The 21,558-nt window shown below is 56.0% G+C and overlaps 3 protein-coding genes across 3 annotated transcripts; all 3 read left to right on the top strand.

Annotated features, from left to right (window-relative positions):
* The first annotated feature begins 1,797 nt into the window (after positions 1–1,797).
* LOC102448255 (olfactory receptor 51I1-like) lies at positions 1,798–2,817 on the top strand. Its single transcript, XM_006124647.3, has one exon. It carries the CDS (start codon positions 1,798–1,800, stop codon positions 2,734–2,736), a length of 939 nt encoding a protein of 312 aa, XP_006124709.2. The 3' UTR covers positions 2,737–2,817.
* A 9,036-nt stretch (positions 2,818–11,853) lies between these two features.
* On the top strand, positions 11,854–12,793 carry LOC102448318 (olfactory receptor 51I1-like). Its single transcript, XM_075922673.1, has one exon. The coding sequence runs from the start codon at positions 11,854–11,856 to the stop codon at positions 12,787–12,789; it is 936 nt and encodes a 311-aa protein (XP_075778788.1). The 3' UTR covers positions 12,790–12,793.
* Positions 12,794–20,263: 7,470 nt separating this feature from the next.
* Positions 20,264–21,315, top strand: LOC142827378 (olfactory receptor 51I1-like). The gene has a single exon (XM_075922662.1). It carries the CDS (start codon positions 20,332–20,334, stop codon positions 21,313–21,315), a length of 984 nt encoding a protein of 327 aa, XP_075778777.1. The 5' UTR covers positions 20,264–20,331.
* The last annotated feature ends 243 nt before the right edge of the window (positions 21,316–21,558 follow it).

The raw sequence follows: 21,558 nt of genomic DNA, 5'->3' as shown, positions 1-21,558 counted from the left end.
TTGACATTGGTGTCGTTTATAAGAACTGGGTGGTAACGGGGGGTCACTCCCCTGAGGCGAGCAGCCCCCGTGGCCGAGTGCATGTGTCCGCACGCCCTGCTATGGCGGCCCCCCTGCAACCCAGCCCCCTGCCAAGGCTGAGCCCCTGGAGCTCCAAGGAGGAACTGCCTCTCTGTGCCTCAGCAGCTTCCTTTTACCTGGTTTGCTGGGCCCTGATTGGACGCTTCCTTGGCCCTATTCCATCTGCCCGGGGGGTTCTCAGTCTGTGGTTTGCTGGGCCAGTGTGGCAAGGCCAGAAGCCTCCAGCAGGGGGCTCTGTGGCCGGTTCACCCCAGCACGTGGCTGGACACGTGTGTCGGGGCAAACTGTGAAATATTCACGAACCTGGGGGGTACCGTGCCCGAGGCCTTAGGGACGAGTCAGAGCTGCCGTGCGCCCATCCCATGGCCCTGGGCTCGGGAGGGTGCCGGACGCGGGCTGCTCGGGGGGACGGTGCTGTTGGCGACGGGGTAACCAGGAAGGCGTCACAGGGGCTGTTCAGGTCTGGCTGGTGAATCTGAAGAAGGGAACAGCCACCAGCTGCGGGGAGGGGCTGCCCCATCCTGTGCAGCTTGGCCCTGCCTGAGTGCCCTCGGCTGGCTGCCTGGGATCCCTGGGCACACGCCGGCCGGGCCTCTGTTCCTGGACAGGCTCCAGGCCGGGGGCAATTAGCTCTTGCTGCTGTACGAGGCGTCTGTGCCTGATTAGCCCCTGGTCACACCTCAGCATCCGCCTGTGTCCCAGGGGCGGGGGGAGTCTCCGGCGCTGCTGCCAGGATGCTGGATAAATACTCCCGGTGCCTGGCAGGCTGCAGCCTGCGCTCCAGGCAGCCGGGCCCGGGGGCTTGTTCCTTCCACTGAAGATCATTGTCCTGCCCACCCGGTGAGTCGGCTGCGCGGAGAGACGGGGGGTGATTCTCTGACCCCTCTGTGGGGAGACTCCAGGGCAGAGACCAGCCCCACAAAGTGTAAAACGTTTCCTTTTCTCGTCTGTTCTGGGCAAATTCTGCGCCTCGCTGGCCAGTTGGTTCCAGGCAAGTTCCCTCGGGGCAGAGGAGCCCAAACGCCGGGTGCCCAGCAACGCCCCGTCACCCCCAGGGAGGAAACCAGGCAGCTGGGGAAGGGGCAGGGGGGATTTTTTTATGCACGATTTAAACACTCAGATCTCCTCCGCTCTATGTGAGAATCCACGTCCCTCGGCTCTGTCCTGAGAGGAGGGATTTGTCCCAGGGCCGCTGGCCAGGGTTCCTCTGCCCACTGCTGGGGGGGTTGGTGCAGGAGGTGGGTGGATCTGGGGGCACCGGGCCATGGCAGGAGTGGGGAATCTCATCCAGCTCTCACTGTTCTCCCTGGTGTTCCCTGCTACCCCCCAGCCCGGTGCCTCTGTCTGCTGCCCCGACAGCATCTCCTCCAATGCTCCGGCTGGGTGAGAGCTGGCAGGAGTCTGCCTGCAGGTGATGGGAATGACAATCCAGCTCTTTCTGCAGCTGGAGCCATATGGACAAATCCTGCTCCGACTGACCTACCGTCCGGCCCCCTGAACCCCACAGCCCTACTCAGCCTGGGCCTTGTGAGTGTTCGTCATTGGGCCTGTTTCGTTCCCCGTCCGTGCTGTGCTGATGTACCAGCAAGAGAGGGCTCTTGTGTGTTGGGATTCGGCAAATCAATGTAGAACTGCACGTCGCTCCCCTGTCACCTGGTCGCAGGGAAACTCATGGATTCGTTTTGCATGTACACAGGAGTTTGCAGCTGGCTGGTCATGGTGGGTTTCAATAGCACCAGCTTCCAGCCTGCGACATTCCAGCTGACCGGGTTCCCAGGCCAGGAGGCGGTTTACCACTGGATCGCCGTCCCCTTCGTTGTGTTATACGTCACTGCCATGGTGGGGAATTGCCTTGTTCTCTGCATTGTCTGGGCAGACCGGCGTCTCCACCAGCCCATGTATCTGTTCCTTTGCATGTTGGCAGTCAACGACCTCGGGATGGCTCTGTCAACCCTGCCCACCGTGCTCGGCACCTTCTGCTTCCACTTCACAGACATCGCTTTCAACGCCTGCCTGGCCCAGATGTTTTTCATTCAATTCTTTTCCTTCGTGGAGTCGGGGATTTTAGTGGCTATGGCGTTCGATCGCTTGGTGGCCATCTGTAACCCGCTGCGCTACGCAGCCATCCTGACCCACCCCAGGATCGTAAGAATTGGTCTCGTCATTGTGGTTAAATGTACCAGCATGCTCTTCCCTTTCCCCTTTCTGATTAAGAGGCTGCCATACTGCAAAAGTAACGTGCTGTCCCACGCCTACTGCTTGCACTCAGACATGATGAGGCTGGCGTGTGCAGACACCACCCTCAATAACATCTGCGGACTATTTGCCATTCTCATCACATATGGCTTGGACTCTCTGTTCATCATCCTCTCTTATATCATGATTCTGAGGACTGTTTTAAATGTTGCATCCCATGAGCAGCGCCTCACGGCCCTGAACACCTGCATCTCCCACATCTGTGCCGTCCTACTCTTCTATGTCCCAAGACTTGCTGTCCCCATTATCCACAGGTTTTGGAAAAATGCCCCTCTTCTTGTGCATATTCTTATGTCCTATGTCTATATCTTTGTCCCTCCTGTGCTAAACCCAATCGTTTACAGTGTGAAAATGAAAGAGATTCACAAGGGGATTGTGCGACTATTCTCTAGAGGCTGAAAGTGAACTGACAGTTGTGTCAGTAAAGTTGTTATTGGGTAAGTTTTCTGTGTTTTGTTTGATGAGTGTTAAATCTTTCTGAAGAACATTCGAAACCCTCCAACAATAACATATCTGCATGATAGTTCCTGTCCAGTCTGCATGAAAATTGGCTTATGAATATGAATATGCATAAGTTGGAGATGCTTTAAAGAAAATACCTCATGTAACCTATCAATGTGAATGTTACAGACCGCTTGATTTGTATATCCTATTTTGGTGCATGTATCATTCTTGCATGTAAAGATAGAAATATGAAGTATATGACTTTATGATTTAATGTGCTAATGAGCGCTGTTACTGGTGCTCCGGAAGCCTGGATGATTGGATGATCAACTTAGCAACTTGTAAACAACCTTGTTTGTCTTGTAAGTCCAAAGGTGATTGGACTAGTAAGACATGTGACTGTGCCACCTGGAACTGGGATTCCATTTTTTGACCCAGGTAGTTTTCATGGAAGAGAGAATATAGAACAAAAGATCCCCACCTTGGGGAGAAGACTATTCAAGCAAGGGGAAGTTCTTTGTCCTTGGCTGGTCAAGACAATCCTGGAAGGGTACAAAGAGCTGGGGATCCAAGTCAGAGTAAAATATCATCTTTGTCCTGAAGATTATGCCTAGATCAAGTATAGCTCTTTAGGAAAAGAATCTGCTTACAATCGTCTTCTTAAACCCTTGTACTCTGAGTAGAGCATAGATCATCTACAAGTCTCCTCCACTTCATTCTGTCTTGAGACAAAACTTCTAGCTGACTCCAGGAATACCCCAGTTGTTGCTGTCCTTCAGTCTCAGTAGATCTTCTCCACATTGTCCGAGGTCTACCTCTTTTGCATTTTCCTTGTGGGTTCCATGTGAGAGCTTGACAGACTATGCTGGATGATGGTTTTCTCAGAGTGTGGCCTAGCCATCCCCACTTTTTTCTCTTGATTTGAATGTCAAGTGGTTCTTGTCCTGCTCTGTTCCAAAGCTCCTCATTTGTGACAAAGTCTTGCCATTTGATGTGAAGGATGTAACTCAGGCATCTCTTTATGAATGTCTGTAGCTTGTGGTTTGAAGACTTTTTAGTATGCAAGGTCTCACAACCATACAAGAGCACACTCTTCACATTTGTGTTGAAGATCTGCAGTTTCATGTTCACAGATATGATTTGTGAACTCCATATGGGTATGTCTACACTAGCTCATGAGTTCGAGCCAGGTAGGCAACTGAGAGCAACCGGAGTTGCAAATGAAGCCCGGGATTTAAATATCCCGGTGTCACATTACCGAATTGGAGGGAAGCAGCCAGATCGCTGCTGCACCCCTAGGTGGGGGTGTTGGCCCCAGAAATTGATATAAAAGGGAGCCATGTGGGGTATTGAATGGGAGCTTGTTGTTTGCTGATCCTGTGTACACTGTTTATGTGAGTATATAATGTCTGTGTGTGTAGGTAGGAATCTGTAATCTGTGTGGAAGCTGAATATTTCTCTGAATGCGGTTAAGCATGGCTATGGACAGGCTGAGTAGCGAAGCCCTGTGGAACAATGGCACTTGATGGGCCAAAGACACACCTAAAGCAGGAGGGCGGAGACCTAAGAACTGCAAGCAGAGAGAGGCTGAGGACCAGGTGACCGGCTGAGACCAGAAGAGGCCAGGAAGGGGGTATAAAGAGGCCATGTGGTCGGTGCCATTTTGTTCTCAGCTCAGCACTTCATCCCAGAGGCAGCAGTGCAGGGATTGAAGAGCCCGGAAGACCTGTGAACCCATCCTGATCGTTGGATGTGCAATAAGAACTTTTAAACCAGCAGCTGCAACATCTCTGCTAAAGCCTGCATCGAGGACTGGGAGATTCGGTGCATGTAACGTACTGTACTTTAATAACCTTACTCTCTTGCTTTTCTTTATTGTAATAATAAACCTTTAGTTTTAGATTCTAAAGGATTGGCCCAGCGTGATTTGTGGGTAAGATCCAGAGGGTAAATTGACCAGGGATCTGTGGATCCTGCCGACTACGCCACTGTGACGGACCGGGCCGTGTCTGGGCACAGCTGAGGGCGTCCGCTCAGGGCGAATTGCTCCTTACAGCCCCCCTGACTGGTGACCTCTCCAAACAGGCCACAAACCAGTCCCACAGAGCGCTTCAGCAACCTGCCTGAAGCCTCACGAGCAAAACCCCTCTGACACCGCAGCAATATCCGTGCCCCAGATGGCCCCGGGCCTATACAGAGGTGGGGGTTCTTAGCACCCAATCCCACCTACCCCGAACAAGTTCTGTCCGGTTCCAAGAAACCAGCCACAGATCCCTGGTCAATTTACCCTCTGGACCGTACCCACAAATCACGCTGAGCCAATCCTTTAGAATCTATATCTAAAGGTCTCTAACCCAGCCTTTCACGCACCGCCCTTGCTGAATATAAAAGGGAAATAGGAGGAAGGAAACACACCTGTAAAACAGAGAACTCGCTGGTCTCAGCTGACGTCCGTTCTGCCACACAGACTCTGTGGTGTGCTCAGTGCCTAGTATGGCACGGGTGGGTGAGGGGGGACAGATAGCACAGTCCTAACAGCCATGGATCACCAAGTGCTGTGACTGGGGGAGGCCACATGCTTTGTCACATCTGCCAACGGAATCCCTTGCGCACAGCAGGGACCGCGGGTGTCCGTCCGTCCCACCGCACACGCTCATTGCGTGTCTCCCTGAAGTCAGGCAACACCCGTTTCTTCCTGCTTCTCCGTTCTCTTCTTCCTACAAGAGACGTCATCCCAAGGGGCGTGTCACATTGCTGAATTGGAGGGAAGCAGCCAGATCGCTGCTGCACCCCTGGGTGGGGGTGTTGGCCCCAGAAATTGGTATGGGGGGATTGAATGGGGATTGAATTGTTTGCTGATCTTATGTACGCTATTTATGTGAATGTATAATGTCTATGTGTGTAGGTAGGAATCTGTAATTTGTGGGGAAGCTGAATATTTCTGTGAATGTGGTTAAGCATGGCTATGGACAGGCTGGGTAGCAAAGCCCTGTGGAACAATGGCCCTTGATGGCCCAAAGACACACCTAAAGAGGAGGGCGGAGACCCAAGAGCTGCCAGCAGAGAGAGGCTGAGGACCAGGTGACCAGCTGAGACCAGAAGAGGCCAGGAAGGAGTATAAAGAGGCCATGTGGTCGAGGCCATTTTGGTTCTCAGCTCAGCACTTCATCCCAGAGGCAGCACTGCAGGGATTGAAGAGCCCGGAAGACCTGGGAACCCATCCTGATCGTAGGATGTGCAATAAGGACGTTTAACCAGCAGCTGCAACATCTCTGCTAGCGCCTGCATCGAGAACTGGGAGATTCGGTGCATGTAACGTACTGTACTTTAATAACCTTACTCTCAGGCTTTTCTTTCTTGTAATAATAAACCTTTAGATATAGATTCTAAAGGATTGGCCCAGCGTGATTTGTGGTAAGGTCCAGAGGGTAAATTGACCAGGGATCTGTGGCTGGTTTCTTGGAACCGGACAGAACTTGTTCGGGGTAGGTGGGATTGGGTGCTAGGACCCCCCACCTGTGTATAGGCCCGGGGCCATCTGGGGCACGGATATTGCTGGGGTGTCGGAGGGGTTTTGCTCGGGAGGCTTCAGGCAGGCTGCTGAAGCGCTCTGTGAGACTGGTTTGTGGCCTGTTTGGAGAGGTCGCCAGTCAGGGGGACTGTAAAGAGCCCCGGATTTGAGCAATTCGCCCTGAGCGGACGCCCTAAGCTGTGCCCAGACACGGCCCGGTCCGTCACAGGGCGACATTTCTAACTGCTGTGGATGGCCAGAGCTGAGACGGGGGTCGTTATGCCGGGAGGTGTGTGTGGTTCACATCCACTGGCTTCGGCCTATAGCCAATTTCAGAGGTGGCTGAGGCTGCCAGTTTTACAAAGCAGATGCCGAGGACTCTTCCTTGTGTTCCCCTTTGCTGCTCTGCTGTTTTTCTGAGGGCATCAAAATCCACAGGGCTGGGCCCATGGGTGACTAGAACATTCCCGGAAACTTTGGAATGGGTCAGCTGCAGCACTCAAAGGGCACCACCCTAGAGAGAGACAAATAAGCAGAGCCAGGCCATTGGGTCGTGTGTTTGACTCTCCTGCACCTGGCTATTAAGGTTCCCTGTCAATTAAATGGCTTGGAGGTATAAAGCAGAAATTCTGTGCAATAAAAGGACCCCTGCCGGAAATTGTATTAGGCTGTTACTTGCACTGAGAAACTGAAAACAACAGTGGTGAATAGTGTCATCTGTTGAACGCACTGGGCATCGGAAAGGCTGTTCACACAAGAGGGTGGGACAATTTTTCACTAATGGTCGCCAGTCTGAACATACTATTTGCAGAAGCACAGCTCACCAGATGTGTCAATTCTGATGAAATTTCCAATGGAGACGTGTAGAAACGAATTGTTTGTCATTCTGGTTTCATTTATCATCAAAGCCCAGTATTTATACATTTTAGTTATTTCTTACTATACAAAGGACCAGTCGGATGTTTGTCCATGACACATTTCCAGCATTTCCCTTGTGTGATTAAGGCTCAGGCCCGATTCACAGTCAAAGCGCCTGGTGGTGACTCGTCGTTGGTGGGGCCATGATGGAGATTTGTGCAGCACGTTTCCTGGGCATACACAGAGCTGCTCGTCCTGCTCGTCATGTGCCTGGGGTTCTGCTCTTCCTCCCCATCCATTCGCACAAGGGTATAGACCTAGAGAAGTGATTATTCCCCTTTATTCGGCACTGATGAGGCCACATCTGGAGTATTGTGTCCAGTTCTCCCACACACACGCACACTATAGAAAGGGTGTGGACGCATTGGAGAGGCTCCAGCGGAGGGGAAAAAATGATGAGGGGTCCGGAGCACATGACCAACAGGGAGAGGCTGAGGGATTTGGGCTTCTTTAGTCTGCAGAAGAGAAGAGTGAGGGGGGATTTGATAGCAGCCATCAGCTTCCTGAAGGGAGGTTCCAAAGAGGATGGAGAGAGGCTGTTCTCAGTGGGGGCAGGTGGCAGAACAAGGGGCAATGGTCTCAAGTTGCAGTGGGGCAGGTCTAGGTTGGATATTAGGAAAAACTATTTCCCTAGGCGGGTGAGGAAGCACTGGGCTGGGTTCCCTAGGGAGGGGGTGGAATCTCCATCCCTAGAGGTTTTTAAGTCCAGGCTTGACAAAGCCCTGGCTGGGATGATTGAGTTGGGTTGGTCCTGCTTTGGGCAGGGGGCTGGACTTGATGATTCCTGATGTCTCTGCCCGCCCTGGGATTCTATGATTCTATATTTTGTCCACACGTTACTGCTGTTGTTAAGAATTCTTGTGTCTCCTTCTACCTCCTTGTGCCACTGGCATATGAGCAACAATAATTTCAGTAGGGAAGAAAGCTAATTATGTCCCCTAGAAACACCTAGCTCTGAGATCACAGCGGGACAAGGCAGAAACGCTTTGGACCATGAGGTTTCAGGAAGTCAAGAGACGCCAGGGAGCTTCCCAAATGAAGCAGCGGCAGGAAGGAGAGAGGCAGCTAAATACTGGTGCTATCAGGAGAGGCTGCCACCCATCGAGCCCAGCTACACTAGGCTCAGGGGGTGATGTCAGGACAGCCCTGTGATGGAGTGTGGGCAGAGTCCAGGACAGCCTGGCAAAAACCACGGAACCTCAAGAGCCAGACGACTGGGACTGGAGTCAGAGAAATGCCCCACCCAGCCCTGGGGATGTGTGGAGCTGGAAGGAGAGAGCATCTCCACCCTTTCAGGCCCTCTCAGCGCCCTGCAGCAGAGAACTGCTCTTGTCTTTTGTAGGCTGCATTTTTAGGGACCCTGCTTTCTCCCCCATATCTGCCCCAGTGGGTATCCCCAGCCTTGAGACCTCAGCCTCCTTCAAAGAGAAAGAGGAGCGGCTGGTGTCCCCCGAGTCTAGTTTCTGGGGGGAGGTGCTCATCCACAGTGGCAGCCCGCAGGCTCTTCTGTGTGGGACCGACAGGACTGCATATGCCGGGTGGGCAGTGTGGGGGTCTGGGGATGGATTCCCAGCTGGAGTTACAGCCCTGGGGTCAGCGCCCTTCCCAGCAGGCTGGGCAACGCCCAACATTTTAGCCTTTCCAAACTCCAATGGGGAACCAGACAGAGACGCCTGCGTGTCATTTAGGGACCCAGCCTTCCACAGGGCCACATGGGATGAGACAGGAGGTATAACTCCAGCAGTCAGAATAGGGTAGCTGTGTAGACATACCCCCAGAGACAGCAGCATGGCCTAAGGGACATGGCGTTAGAATGGGCTTCAGAGGACACAGAGACTAGACCTAGATCTGCCACAGTCTGAGTGTGTGACCTTGGGTGAGTCACTTCACCTTCCCATGCCTCAGTGTCCCCATCTATAAAATGGGGCTCACACTCTGCCCTCGTTAGGTGCTCGCCTTGTGATCTGCTGGCGAAAGGGGCCATGTAAGAGCTCAGGGTTGTTAATCGTTAGGTCTGGCGGCCTGTGCCCTACAGAAATCCTGCTTCTGGCCTGGTTATGAAAGGGAGAAACCCCCAAGCCAGGCAAGGGTGAGCAGAGACTGAAATCTGGCCATGGTTGGCAGTGGCCCAGAGCTGGGAAGTGACTGGCAAGGGGCCTTAAAGTAAATCCCTCACATGCTGTACTGGTTTCTCCAGAGCAGGGAGGATTCAGGCTGGTGGGAGGGCAGGTGCCACCCACTGCCCTGCCCGGCAGGGAGGGAGACTCAGGGCAGAGGTGAGATGACAGCTTTTACTCCAGGCTTTTGGCTTGAAGGGCCTGTTGCACAGGCCAAAGCTTGACTGGGTTATCACACGTTCAGAAATGGCCCTGTGGGACGTATCCAGGGAAGGCAATTAGCCAGGGAGGCCCCCGCCTGCTCCGGGTGCTGCTGACTCTGAGGGCCAGAGCTGGGACTGGACGAAGTCAATAATGAACTAGATCAATTGTCCGGTTCTGCTCATTCCCTGTGAAGCACCAGGCCCTGGCCCCTGGCAGAGGATGGATCCTGGGCTAGATGGACCCTGGGTCGGACTCACGCTGGCCCTGTCTATATCCCTGGACAGGCTCCAGGCCGGGGGCAATTAGCTCTTGCTGCTGTACGAGGCGTCTGTGCCTGATTAGCCCCTGGTCACACCTCAGCCTCCGCCTGTGTCCCAGGGGCGGGGGGAGTCCCCGGCGCTGCTGGGAGGATGCTGGATAAATACTCCTGGTGCCTGGCAGGCTGCAGACTATGCTGCAGACAGCCGGGCCCGGGGGCTTGTTCCTTCCACTGAAGATCATTGTCCTGCCCACCCAGTGAGTCGGCTGCGCGGAGAGACGGGGTTTGATTCTCTGACCCCTCTGTGGGGAGACTCCACGGCAGAGACCAGCCCCACAAAGCTTCTCTAATTCTGCCCATTGCTTGCTAGTGGTTCTGGACGATTTTCCTTATGGACAGACAACCCCCTCGCCAGCGTGCGCAGCAAAGCTCCCGTTACGCCCGGGCACAGAACCAGGGAAAGGGGGGGGGGGGCGATTTTTCCAATGAGTCTTTCAAAGCTGAGACCATCTCTGCTCTGCCTTGTCCCGGGCTCTGTCCTGAGAGGAGGGATTTGTCCCAGGGCCGCTGGCCAGGGATCCTCTGCCCACTGCTGGGGGGGTTGGTGCAGGGGGTGGGTGGATCTGGGGGCACCGGGCCATGGCAGGAGTGGGGAATCTCATCCAGCTCTCATTGTTCTCCCTGGTGATCCCTGCTACCCCCCAGCCCGGTGCCTCTGCCTGCGCCCCGACTGCATCTCCCCTCTCTGGGAACATCTCAGCATGTTACACCCAGTCAGACACACACACACACACACACAGTCACTCATATTGACACTGACACAAACAGAGAAACAGACACAGACTGACACTCACACAGACACACATTCACTCACCCTGACACTGCCACGCTAAGACTCACGCAGACAAAGTGTGATGCAGAAACACACAGAGACACAGGGACGCTCGCTCACACTCACGCGCTCACACCCTGCTGCAAGGGGAAGTAAAACCCAGGAGTGCCCAGGGAAGAGACACACAGGCCAGCACATTCCCCACCGGCTTCTTCCTTCCCATCTCCGCCTCCTGCCGCTGGCTTCTCCCCCGGCTTCACTCTGGCTCCCTCGGGTTCCCACACTAGGAGCTGGGCCCGTCCCTGGCCAGCGCTCGCAGACGCAGACTAGCTCCCAGCAAGCCGGGCGCGTCTCCATGGCAGGGTCTCTGGGCTCGCTCTGGCCGGTCACAGAGGCAGGGCTGATCCGTGTCCAGGCCAGAGTCACAGGGGCAGGTCGGTTTGTACCCGGCACGGCTCAGCCCTGCCCCCATTCTCCCTCTGGTGCCCTGCGCTCTGGCTGGGTGAGAGCTGGCAGGGACCTGCCTACAGGTGCAGGGAATCGAACCCCAGCTCCTAGCGCCACCGGAGCCAGGGGGACAAACTGACCTGCCGTCCAGCCCCACTGAACCCTGCTCAGCCTGGGCCTTGTGAGTGCGCGTTGCTGGGCCTGTCTCGTCCCCCGTCCGTGCTGATGTGCCCCTGCGCCTGGGCCCGTCCCATGGGCCGTGAGAAATCTGTACTCCCGCTGCGCTCCATGCGCCTGAGAGGGCCAGCAAGTGCCCGGGCACTGCAGGGCTCAGGGACACTTTTCTGGCCCTTCCAGGCGTTCAATCTCCCAGCCGGTAACAATGTGACCTCAGGTCTGGCCTGACTGTGACTAGTGTGGGGCCAAGGTATCAACTTCCTCCCTAGCGATCGCTCTGGAGCGGCGGGCAGCAGAGCTGCGGGGGGCAGGATCCCTGGTTCCTTTGAAATGAGCTAGGGCTGGAAATCAGCAACTAAAGGGAGCTCCTTTTCTGGGGAGAGATGCCCCTGAGTTCCTGGAGCCTGGCTCCTCCGGCTCCGTTCCAAACAGTCCCCACTGACACCTGTGAGAGCAGCCCCAGGCCGGCAAGAGAGGGCTCTTGTGTGTTGGGATGCGGCAAATCAATGTAGAACTGCACGTCCCTCCCCTGGTGCCAGGGGAACTCACAGGTTCATTTTGCATTGACACAGGGGTTGGGAGCTGGCCGGGACAGCGACTGCTCAGCATGGTGGGTTTCAATAGCACCAGCTTCCACCCTGCGACGTTCCAGCTGACCGGGTTCCCAGGCCAGGAGGCGGCTTACCACTGGATCGCCGTCCCCTTCGTTGTGTTATACGTCACTGCCATGGCGGGGAATTGCCTTGTTCTCTGCATTGTCTGGGCAGACCGGCGTCTCCACCAGCCCATGTATCTGTTCCTTTGCATGTTGTCAGTCAATGATCTCGGGATGTCTCTGTCAACCCTGCCCACTGTGCTCGGCACCTTCCTCTTCCATTTCACAGACATCGCTTTCGATGCCTGTCTGGCCCAGATGGCTTTCATTCACTTTTTTTCCCACATGGAATCTGCGATTTTAGTGGCCATGGCGTTCGATCGCTTGGTGGCCATCTGTAACCCGCTGCGCTACGCGGCCATCCTGACCCACCCCAGGATCGTGAGAATCGGGCTGGCTGTTGTGGTTAGAAACTTCAGCGTGATGTTTCCAGTTCCCTTTCTCATTAAACGCTTGCCGTTCTGTCGCTCCAATGCCCTTTCCCACACCTACTGTCTGCACCCTGATGTGATGAAGCTGGCGTGTGCGGATATCTCAGTCAATAATATCTATGGCTTATTTGCTGTTCTCTTTGTCTTCGGAGTAGACCTGTCGCTTATTTCCATCTCCTATGTTGTAATTGTGACGACCATCTTCAATATAGCCTCTGGGCGGGAACGCCTCAAGGCCCTGAACACCTGCGTCTCCCATGTCTGTGCTGTGCTAATCTACTTCATTCCAATGATCACAGTCTCTGTCATACACAGGTATGGCAGGAACACCCCTCACGTGGTCCATGCCCTAATGTCCACTTTTTACCTCTTCGTACCCCCTGTGTTAAACCCCATCATTTATACTATAAAAACCAAGGAGATTCGAAAATGCATCCTCAAAATGTTCTCTAGGTAACTGGGTGTGGGATGGTTTCTAATGTACCTCTCTTTGGTTTGTAAGTACATGGATGGATGGGTAGATGGGAGAAATAGGATGGATGGATGGATGGATGGATGGACAGATGCACGGATGAATGGATGGATAGGAGAAATAGGGTGATGGATGAGAGAGGGAGGGAGGGATGGATGGATGGATGGGAGAAGTAGGGTGATGGATGAGAGATAGCTGGATGGAGGGATGGCTGGCTGGATGGGAGAAATGGGCTGATGGATGGATGGATGTTTTCAAGATACTGAAGTCACTAATAATTCGGGGGTCTTCTGTTCTGGGGCATCTCACTGAAGATACTGCACAGGACCTGGTTTTTTAAAGGGCTGGATTTTGGTTCTCCGAGCACTGGCACATGAAGACATCTCGGTTTAGGCATCTACACACTGAAGCCACTAAAATCTCTAGTCCCCTTTCATATGTAGGACATTCCTTGTGTGTCAGGTGTCTGGCTGATCATGCAAAAAGAGACGACACCAACTCTGACATGAGGTGGGTGAACTGTGGCCTTCTGGGAGATGCTTTGTCTCTCATTCATTCTTTATGCACAATTCTTTGTGGGAGGCAGACGGTGCCCAGCGTGAATGTCCTCTGTATCACAGCTGCACACTCTGTCGCTGGAGCGAGGGGAGATTGCAAATGACTGATAAATAAAAGCCATGCAAACCCGACACACGACCTCGAGAGCCGTTCCAGCAGCTGATCATATGTGGGATTTCCTCCAGCAGCTCGGGCGTCAGCTCAGAGTTGCTCCTCCGTGACTTTCCGTCTGTCCCTGGCCGGCTGCCATCTCACCTCCCCCCGGTGTTAATGACACAGCTCTCAGGGCCTGACTGGGGCTGCTCCGTGCGGAAGGATGAACATGGGGCCCCGCTCCCCGGCAGGCTCAGCGTGCTGGAGAGCTGGCAGGCCAGTGCCAAGCCCTGCGGGCACCTTGGGCACTGCCCTGGTGCAGATCCAAGGGAGGGCGGGAGGCATGAGCCAGCAGGGATGTCCAGCCTGGCTGACGGGGTGTGTGCGCGTCTCACTGCCCAGCAGCTCAGGCCGGGGGAGGGCAGCGGCACCGTCATTAAACACCGACAATGGGGTGTAATCCGCTACACACCCTGGAATGGGCCAGCTCCCAGCCCGCAGGGGGCTGCACGGCCCGGCTGTTTCCTTTTCCGTGTGCCGGGCATCAGGCCCTGGGGAGTCTCCATTGCCACAGGCAGGGAATCCTACGGCCGCCTGTCACCCCTTCTCTGAGGTGGGCCTGGGACTGGGCCAGTGAGGGGACATCCCCGTCCCAGAGTGCCCCAGACGCCGGGGACCCTCCCGGCCACTCACACACCCCCTACGGGTGCCACTGGGATTCCCCTCTGCCGCACACACACATACACACACACCATGGGTGCTTTTTGGGATTCCCCTCTACTGCGCGCACGCACACACACACACACACACACACACACACACACACACACACACACACACACACACACACACACACACACACACACACACACACACGCTGCTGGGATTGCCCTCTGCTGCACACACGCAGGGCACTCAGGGCCAAGGCCAGACACAGACAGTCCTTCCCCTGTGACCCATGGTCCCCAAGGTGCCGGCCCAGCCACCCCTGCCTGGTCTCTGGGACTCCTTGTGGGCTCCCCTCCCACATCCATGGCAGGGCCCTTCCCACCCTGAGGGGACACAAGCTACATGGGGGGACGTGTGACCCTTCCACCTGTCCCCTCCGCACCCTGCGCCCAGCCTGGGGCTCCCGTGCCCTCCCAGGGGTCCTGCCATGGGGAGGAGCTCTGCCCTCCCGCTGCACCAGCCCCCCGGCGCATTCGGCTGCTCTCCCTGGCAGCCAGACGGGGCGGGAAGGGGGTCGGAGCCGCCCCGGTCCCTGCTCTGTGCAGCATAGCCCGGTGCCTGGGAGGGAGCCAAGCTGGGGAGGGGCACTAGGGGCAGCCTGTGGGGTGGGGTGGGGGGGAGGCTCTGCCTCATTGGCTGCTGACCCCAAAAGCCGAGTCCGGACAGGCGGCAGCCAGGTGCTCTCCCAGTCTGATTTGACACAAGAGGCTCCAGTCTCACCCTTCCGCTCTGGTCCCGCCTCGGCCCCGTGCGCTGCCCACTCCCACCACCTCAGGGAGGAGGGGGAGTACCGGACCCTACACGTCCCCCCCCGACCCATCTCTGCCCGCCCCCTCACACTCATTGTTCCCACGGGCCGTGTGGGCTCCGGCCTGTTGCACTGGGGAGGATCCAAGGGACGGTGCAGACCTGTGGGCGCTGATGTTTAATTATTCCTTGTCCGGGGAGCCGGTGGGACTCTCGCAAAGGCAGAATTTTCCGGCCCACACCTGGACACATCTTTGGTGAAGCAGCCATGGCCAGATTTCAGTCTCTGCTCACCCTTGCCTGGCTTGCGGGTTTCTCCCTTTCATAACCAGGCCAGAAGCAGGATTTCTGTAGGGCACAGGCCGCCAGACCTAACGATTAACAATCCTGAGCTCTTACGTGGCCCCTTTCGCCAGCAGATCATAAGGCGAGCACCTAACGAGGGCAGAGTGTGAGCCCCATTTTATAGATGGGGACACTGAGGCATGGGAAGCTGAAGTGACTCACCCAAGGTCACGCACTCAGACTGTGGCAGAACAAGGTCTAGTCTCTGTGTCCCCTGAAGCCCATTCTAATGCCATGTCCCTTAGGCCATGCTGCTGTCTCTGGGGGTATGTCTACACAGCCACCCTAGTTCGAACTACGGTGGCAGTGTAGACATACCCTGAGAGAGGGGCATGATTCAGCTAAATGTGATGCAGAAGGCTGGGTCCCTAAATGACACGCAGGCGTCTCTGTCTGGTTCCCCATTGGAGTTTGGAAAGGCTAAAATCCTGCCTCGCTGTACGAGTGGTGAGCCAGCCCCACTCAGCCAGACGTGTGCGTAGCTGCCCCACTCGTGTTCCCCCCCACCTGGGGTAGGTCCTCAGTACCCACCGTTGGCTCTCCCCCGTCGTCGGGCGCTTGGTTCAACCGTTATTGCCGGGACGTGGGAGTAGGGGGCCCCAGCCCAGGGCCCTAAGGACAGGTTCGCTGGAACCTGCCCAGCCGGCGGGGCTAATGCCCACAACTCACCGGCTCACCGACTCCAAGCCCCGCCCTGGGCTACTTCCTGCCCCACAGTCTCTCTCTGGTCCTACTGCCGCCCCGTGGGACCAGCTCCTGCCGTGTGACTCCCTTCCTGGGTGTTTTCCCTCCCGGACATCCTCCTTCCTCCCCGGGCGTCCTCTCCTCCCCGGGCGTTCCTTTTCCTGCCTCCCTCCCGGGTTTAAAATGCTGCGCCGCCGTCCTCCCGCCGTGACATCGCCTGCCGCGCACATCGCGAGTGATGTGTAGCTCCGCCCAGCCACGGTGCACCGGCTGGCGCTCCGCTCTGGCCCCTCCCCTGCCTCTAAGTGGGAGGTGGCGGTGGTACAGGGGCCGCACGCCACCCGCACTTCCCGGGCCGCACTGCGGCGGGAAGAACCGTGTGCAACATTGACATTGGTGTCGTTTATAAGAACTGGGTGGTAACGGGGGGTCACTCCCCTGAGGCGAGCAGCCCCCGTGGCCGAGTGCATGTGTCCGCACGCCCTGCTATGGCGGCCCCCCTGCAACCCAGCCCCCTGCCAAGGCTGAGCCCCTGGAGCTCCAAGGAGGAACTGCCTCTCTGTGCCTCAGCAGCTTCCTTTTACCTGGTTTGCTGGGCCCTGATTGGACGCTTCCTTGGCCCTATTCCATCTGCCCGGGGGGTTCTCAGTCTGTGGTTTGCTGGGCCAGTGTGGCAAGGCCAGAAGCCTCCAGCAGGGGGCTCTGTGGCCGGTTCACCCCAGCACGTGGCTGGACACGTGTGTCGGGGCAAACTGTGAAATATTCACGAACCTGGGGGGTACCGTGCCCGAGGCCTTAGGGACGAGTCAGAGCTGCCGTGTGCCCATCCCATGGCCCTGGGCTCGGGAGGGTGCCGGACGCGGGCTGCTCGGGGGGACGGTGCTGTTGGCGACGGGGTAACCAGGAAGGCGTCACAGGGGCTGTTCAGGGCTGGCTGGTGAATCTGAAGAAGGGAACAGCCACCAGCTGCGGGGAGGGGCTGCCCCATCCTGTGCAGCTTGGCCCTGCCTGAGTGCCCTCGGCTGGCTGCCTGGGTTCCCTGGGCACATGCCGGCCGGGCCTCTGTCCCTGGGCAGGCTCCAGGCCGGGGGCAATTAGCTCTTGCTGCTGGACGAGGCGTCTGTGCCTGATTAGCCCCTGGTCACACCTCAGCCTCCGCCTGTGTCCCAGGGGCGGGGGGAGTCCCCGGCGCTGCTGCCAGGATGCTGGATAAATACTCCCTGTGCCTGGCAGGCTGCAGCCTGCGCTCCAGGCAGCCGGGCCCGGGGGCTTGTTCCTTCCAATGACGATCATTGTCCTGCCCACCCGGTGAGTCGGCTGCGCGGAGAGACGGGGGGTGATTCTCTGACCCCTCTGTGGGGACACTCCAGGGCAGAGACCAGCCCCACAAAGCGTAAAACGTTCCCTTTTCTCGTCTGTTCTGGGCAAATTCTACCCCTCGCTGGCCAGTCGGTTCCAGGCAAGTCCCCTCGGGGCAGAGGAGCCCAAACGCCGGGTGCCCAGCAAAGCCCCGTCACCCCCAGGCAGGAAACCAGGCAGCTGGGGAAGGGGCAGGGGGGATTTTTTTATGCAAGATTTAAACACTGAGATCTCTGTGAGAATCCGTCCCTCGGCTCTGTCCTGAGAGGAGGGATTTGTTCCAGGGCCGCTGGCCAGGGTTCCTCTGCCCACTGCTGGGGGGGTTGGTGCAGGGGGTGGGTGGCTCTGGGGGCACCGGGCCATGGCAGGAGTGGGGAATCTCATCCAGCTCTCAATGTTCTCCCTGGTGTTCCCTGCTACCCCCCAGCCCGGCGCCTCTGCCTGCTGCCCTGACTGCTTCTCCTCCAATGCTCCAGCTGGGTGAGAGCTGGCAGGAGTCTGCCTGCAGGTGATGGGAATGACAATCCAGCTCTTTCTGCAGCTGGAGCCATATGGACAAATCCTGCTCCGACTGACCTACCGTCCGGCCCCCTGAACCCCACAGCCCTACTCAGCCTGGGCCTTGTGAGTGCTTGTCATTGGGCCTGTTTCGTTCCCCGTCCGTGCCGTGCTGATGTGCCCCTGCACCTGGGCCCGTCCCATGGGCCATGAGAAATCTGTACTCTCCCCGCACTGCACATGCCCAAGAGGGCCGGCAATTCACAGCACCCTGCAGAGCTCAGGGACACGCAGGCCCCATTGGGCATTCCAGGTCAGTCCAAGGGGGAGTTCTCCCTGCTGGAAACAATGGGAGCTTAATGGCTACAGCCTCTTCCTTAAAAGGTTCTGGAGCGGTGGCAGCAGAGCTGCGGGGGGTAGAATCTCTTGGGGTATGTCTACACTATAAAGTTAGTTCGAACTAACGGACGTTAGTTCGAACTAACTTTAATAGGCGCTACACTAGCGCTCCGCTAGTTCGAATTTGAATCGAACTAGCGGAGCGCTTAGTTCGAACTAGGAAAACCTCATTTTACAAGGACTAAGCCTAGTTCGAACTAGCTAGTTCGAATTAAGGGGTGTGTAGACCCTTAATTCGAACTAGTGGGAGGCTAGCCCTCCCCAGCTTTCCCTGGTGGCCACTCTGGCCAACACCAGGGAAACTCGTCTGCCCCCCTCCCGGTCCCGGAGCCCTTAGAGGGGCATGGGCTGGCTACGGTGCCCGTGCCAGGTACAAGCCTGCCAGCACCCAGCCAGCAGACCCTGCACCTGGCATGGCACAGAGCCACCCACCCGATGTCCCCCAGCCCACCCCCTCTTCCCGGACCAGGCTGGCGGCTCCCGGGAGCTTGCCCTGGACCGCAAGAGGCGGGCACCTTCCTGGGCTAGTGCGGACATCGTGGACCTTGTCCACGACCTCCGCACTAGGCACAGGAAAGTGGCTGGCTAGGGCAGGAGAGCTGCCAGCCTGGCCACCCAGGAGCAGGTGTTCATGAAAATCAAGGGGGTCCACTGAGACCCCCGACCCTGAGCCCTGAGCTTACAATGGCCGTCCTGGGTCAGACCAAAGGTCCATCTAGCCCAGTAGCCTGTCTGCCTACAGCGGCCAACCCCAGGGACCCTGGAGGGGATGGACCGGAGACAGTGACCAAGCCATTTGTCTCGTGCCATCCCTCTCCAGCCTTCCACAAACTTTGGGCAGGGACACCACTCCTACCCCCTGGCTAAGACCACTCCATGGACCCAACCTCCATGACTTGATCTCACTTCCCTTTAAACTCTGTTCTAGTTGTAGCCTTCACAGCCTCCTGCAGCAAGGAGTTCCGCAGGTTAACTATTTGCTTTGTCAAGAAGAACAACTTTCTCTTACTAGTTTCAAGCCTGCTACCCATTCCTTTCCTTTGGTGTCCTCTAGTCCTTCTTTAGGGGAACTCAGGAAGAACTTTTCTGAATGCACCCTCTCCACCCAACCCCTGCTTTTAGAGACCTCTATCCTGTCCCCCCTCCGTCTCCTCTTTTCTAAGCTGAACAGTCCAGTCTCTGTAACCTCTCTTCATCTGGGACCTGTTCCCAACCCCTGATCATGTTAGTTGCCCTCCCTTCTCCCAGCCTTTCTCTTCCCCTCTCCCACCTCCTTTTCCCAGTCTCCCCCAGTTTTGTTCAATAAAGACAGAGTCAATGTTGGAAGAAACGTTATCTTTATTTTGTACATCAATAAGAAGGGGGGCTAGGGAAGGGTAAGTGGAAGGAGGTGAGGGAGGAATGGGGTACGAGCCCCCGATGGGGAGGACTGGGCTGGCTCTGCGGGCTTCTGGGGGTGGAAGCTCTCCTGCAGCCCCCCAATTGCCCCCTCTCCCCAGATGGCAGCCTGCGGCAAGTGCAGCCGGGCTGATGGCCGAGTGGTGTGATGTGCCCAGTGTGGGTACTCCGGGCAATCCAAGCCAGAACTTCTTTGCAAGCGGGGCACCCCTTAGAACTGTCTGTCCGGGGTGGGGGTCGGGACCATTTAAGCGCAGCCCTCGGCTAGCCTGAGACAGCATCTCCATGCTCTAAGTCCTCCTCTTATGCCCTGCCGGCACTGCTTCCGGCCATCCTTAAGCCCTGTTCATAGTCCACTCAATGTGGACTTGCTAGTTCGAATTAGCAAAACGCTAATTCGAACTAGTTTTTAGTTCTAGACGCGTTAGTTTGAATTAGCTTAGTTCGAATTAACTAATTAACTGCAGTGTAGACGTACCCCTAGTTCTCTTAAATGAGCTACTGCTAGAAATCAGCTACTAAAGCGAGCTCCATTTCTGCGGAGCGATGGCCCTGAGTTCCTGGAGCCTGGCTCCTCTGGCTCCGTTCCAAACAGTCCCCACTGATACCTGTGAGAGCAGCCCCAGGCCAGCAAGAGAGGGCTCTTGTGTGTTGGGATTCGGCAAATCAATGTAGAACTGCACGTCCCTCCCCTGTCACCTGGTCGCAGGGAAACTCATGGATTCGTTTTGCATGTACACAGGAGTTTGCAGCTGGCTGGTCATGGTGGGTTTCAATAGCACCAGCTTCCAGCCTGCGACGTTCCAGCTGACCGGGTTCCCAGGCCAGGAGGCGGCTTACCACTGGATCTCCGTCCCCTTCGTTGTGTTATACGTCACTGCCATGGTGGGGAATTGCCTTGTTCTCTGCATTGTCTGGGCAGACCGGCGTCTCCACCAGCCCATGTATCTGTTCCTTTGCATGTTGGCAGTCAACGACCTCGGGATGGCTCTGTCAACCCTGCCCACCGTGCTCGGCACCTTCTGCTTCCATTCCACAGACATCGCTTTCGATGGCTGCCTGGTCCAGATGTTTTTCATTCACTTCTTTTCCTTCATGGAGTCGGGGATTTTAGTGGCCATGGCGTTCGATCGCTTGGTGGCCATCTGTAACCCGCTGCGCTACGCAGCCATCTTGACCAATCCCAGGATCGTAAGAATTGGTCTGGTCATTGTGGTTAAATGTACCAGCATGCTCTTCCCTTTCCCCTTTCTGATTAAGAGGCTGCCATATTGCAAAAGTAACGTGCTGTCCCACGCCTACTGCTTGCACTCAGACATGATGAGGCTGGCGTGTGCAGACACCACCCTCAATAACATCTGCGGACTATTTGCCATTCTCATCACATACGGCTTGGACTCACTGTTCATCACCCTCTCTTATATCATGATTTTGAGGACTGTTTTAAATGTCGCATCCCATAAGCAGCGCCTCACGGCCCTGAACACCTGCATCTCCCACATCTGCGCCGTCCTACTCTTCTATGTCCCAACACTTGCTGTCCCCATTATCCACAGGTTTTGGAAAAATGCCCCTCTTCTTGTGCATATTCTTATGTCCTATGTCTATATCTTTGTCCCTCCTGTGCTAAACCCAATCGTTTACAGTGTGAAAATGAAAGAGATTCACAAGGGGATTTTGCGACTATTCTCTAGAGGCTGAAAGTGAACTGACAGTTGTGTCAGTAAAGTTGTTATTGGGTAAGTTTTCTGTGCTTTGTTTGATGAGTGTTCAATCTTTCTGAAGAACATTTGAAACTCTCCAACAATAACATATCTGCATGATAGTTCCTGTCCAGTCTGCATGAAAATTGGAATATGAATATGCATAAGTTGGAGATGCTTTAAAGAAAATACCTCATGTAACCTATCAATGTGAATGTTACAGACCGCTTGATTTGTATAT

The sequence above is a fragment of the Pelodiscus sinensis genome, chromosome 1 (assembly GCF_049634645.1).
Source record: "Pelodiscus sinensis isolate JC-2024 chromosome 1, ASM4963464v1, whole genome shotgun sequence".
NCBI classification, from domain to species: domain Eukaryota; kingdom Metazoa; phylum Chordata; order Testudines; family Trionychidae; genus Pelodiscus; species Pelodiscus sinensis.
Note: the sequence above shows the minus strand (reverse complement) of the source record. Positions and strands in the feature narration are given on the sequence as shown.

What these genes read in the sequence shown, in the direction of transcription:
- LOC102448318 (XM_075922673.1), top strand. Translation starts at nt 11,854, where the DNA reads ATGGTGGGTTTCAATAGCACCAGCTTCCACCCTGCGACGTTCCAGCTG.
- LOC142827378 (XM_075922662.1), top strand. Translation starts at nt 20,332, where the DNA reads ATGGATTCGTTTTGCATGTACACAGGAGTTTGCAGCTGGCTGGTCATG.
- LOC102448255 (XM_006124647.3), top strand. Translation starts at nt 1,798, where the DNA reads ATGGTGGGTTTCAATAGCACCAGCTTCCAGCCTGCGACATTCCAGCTG.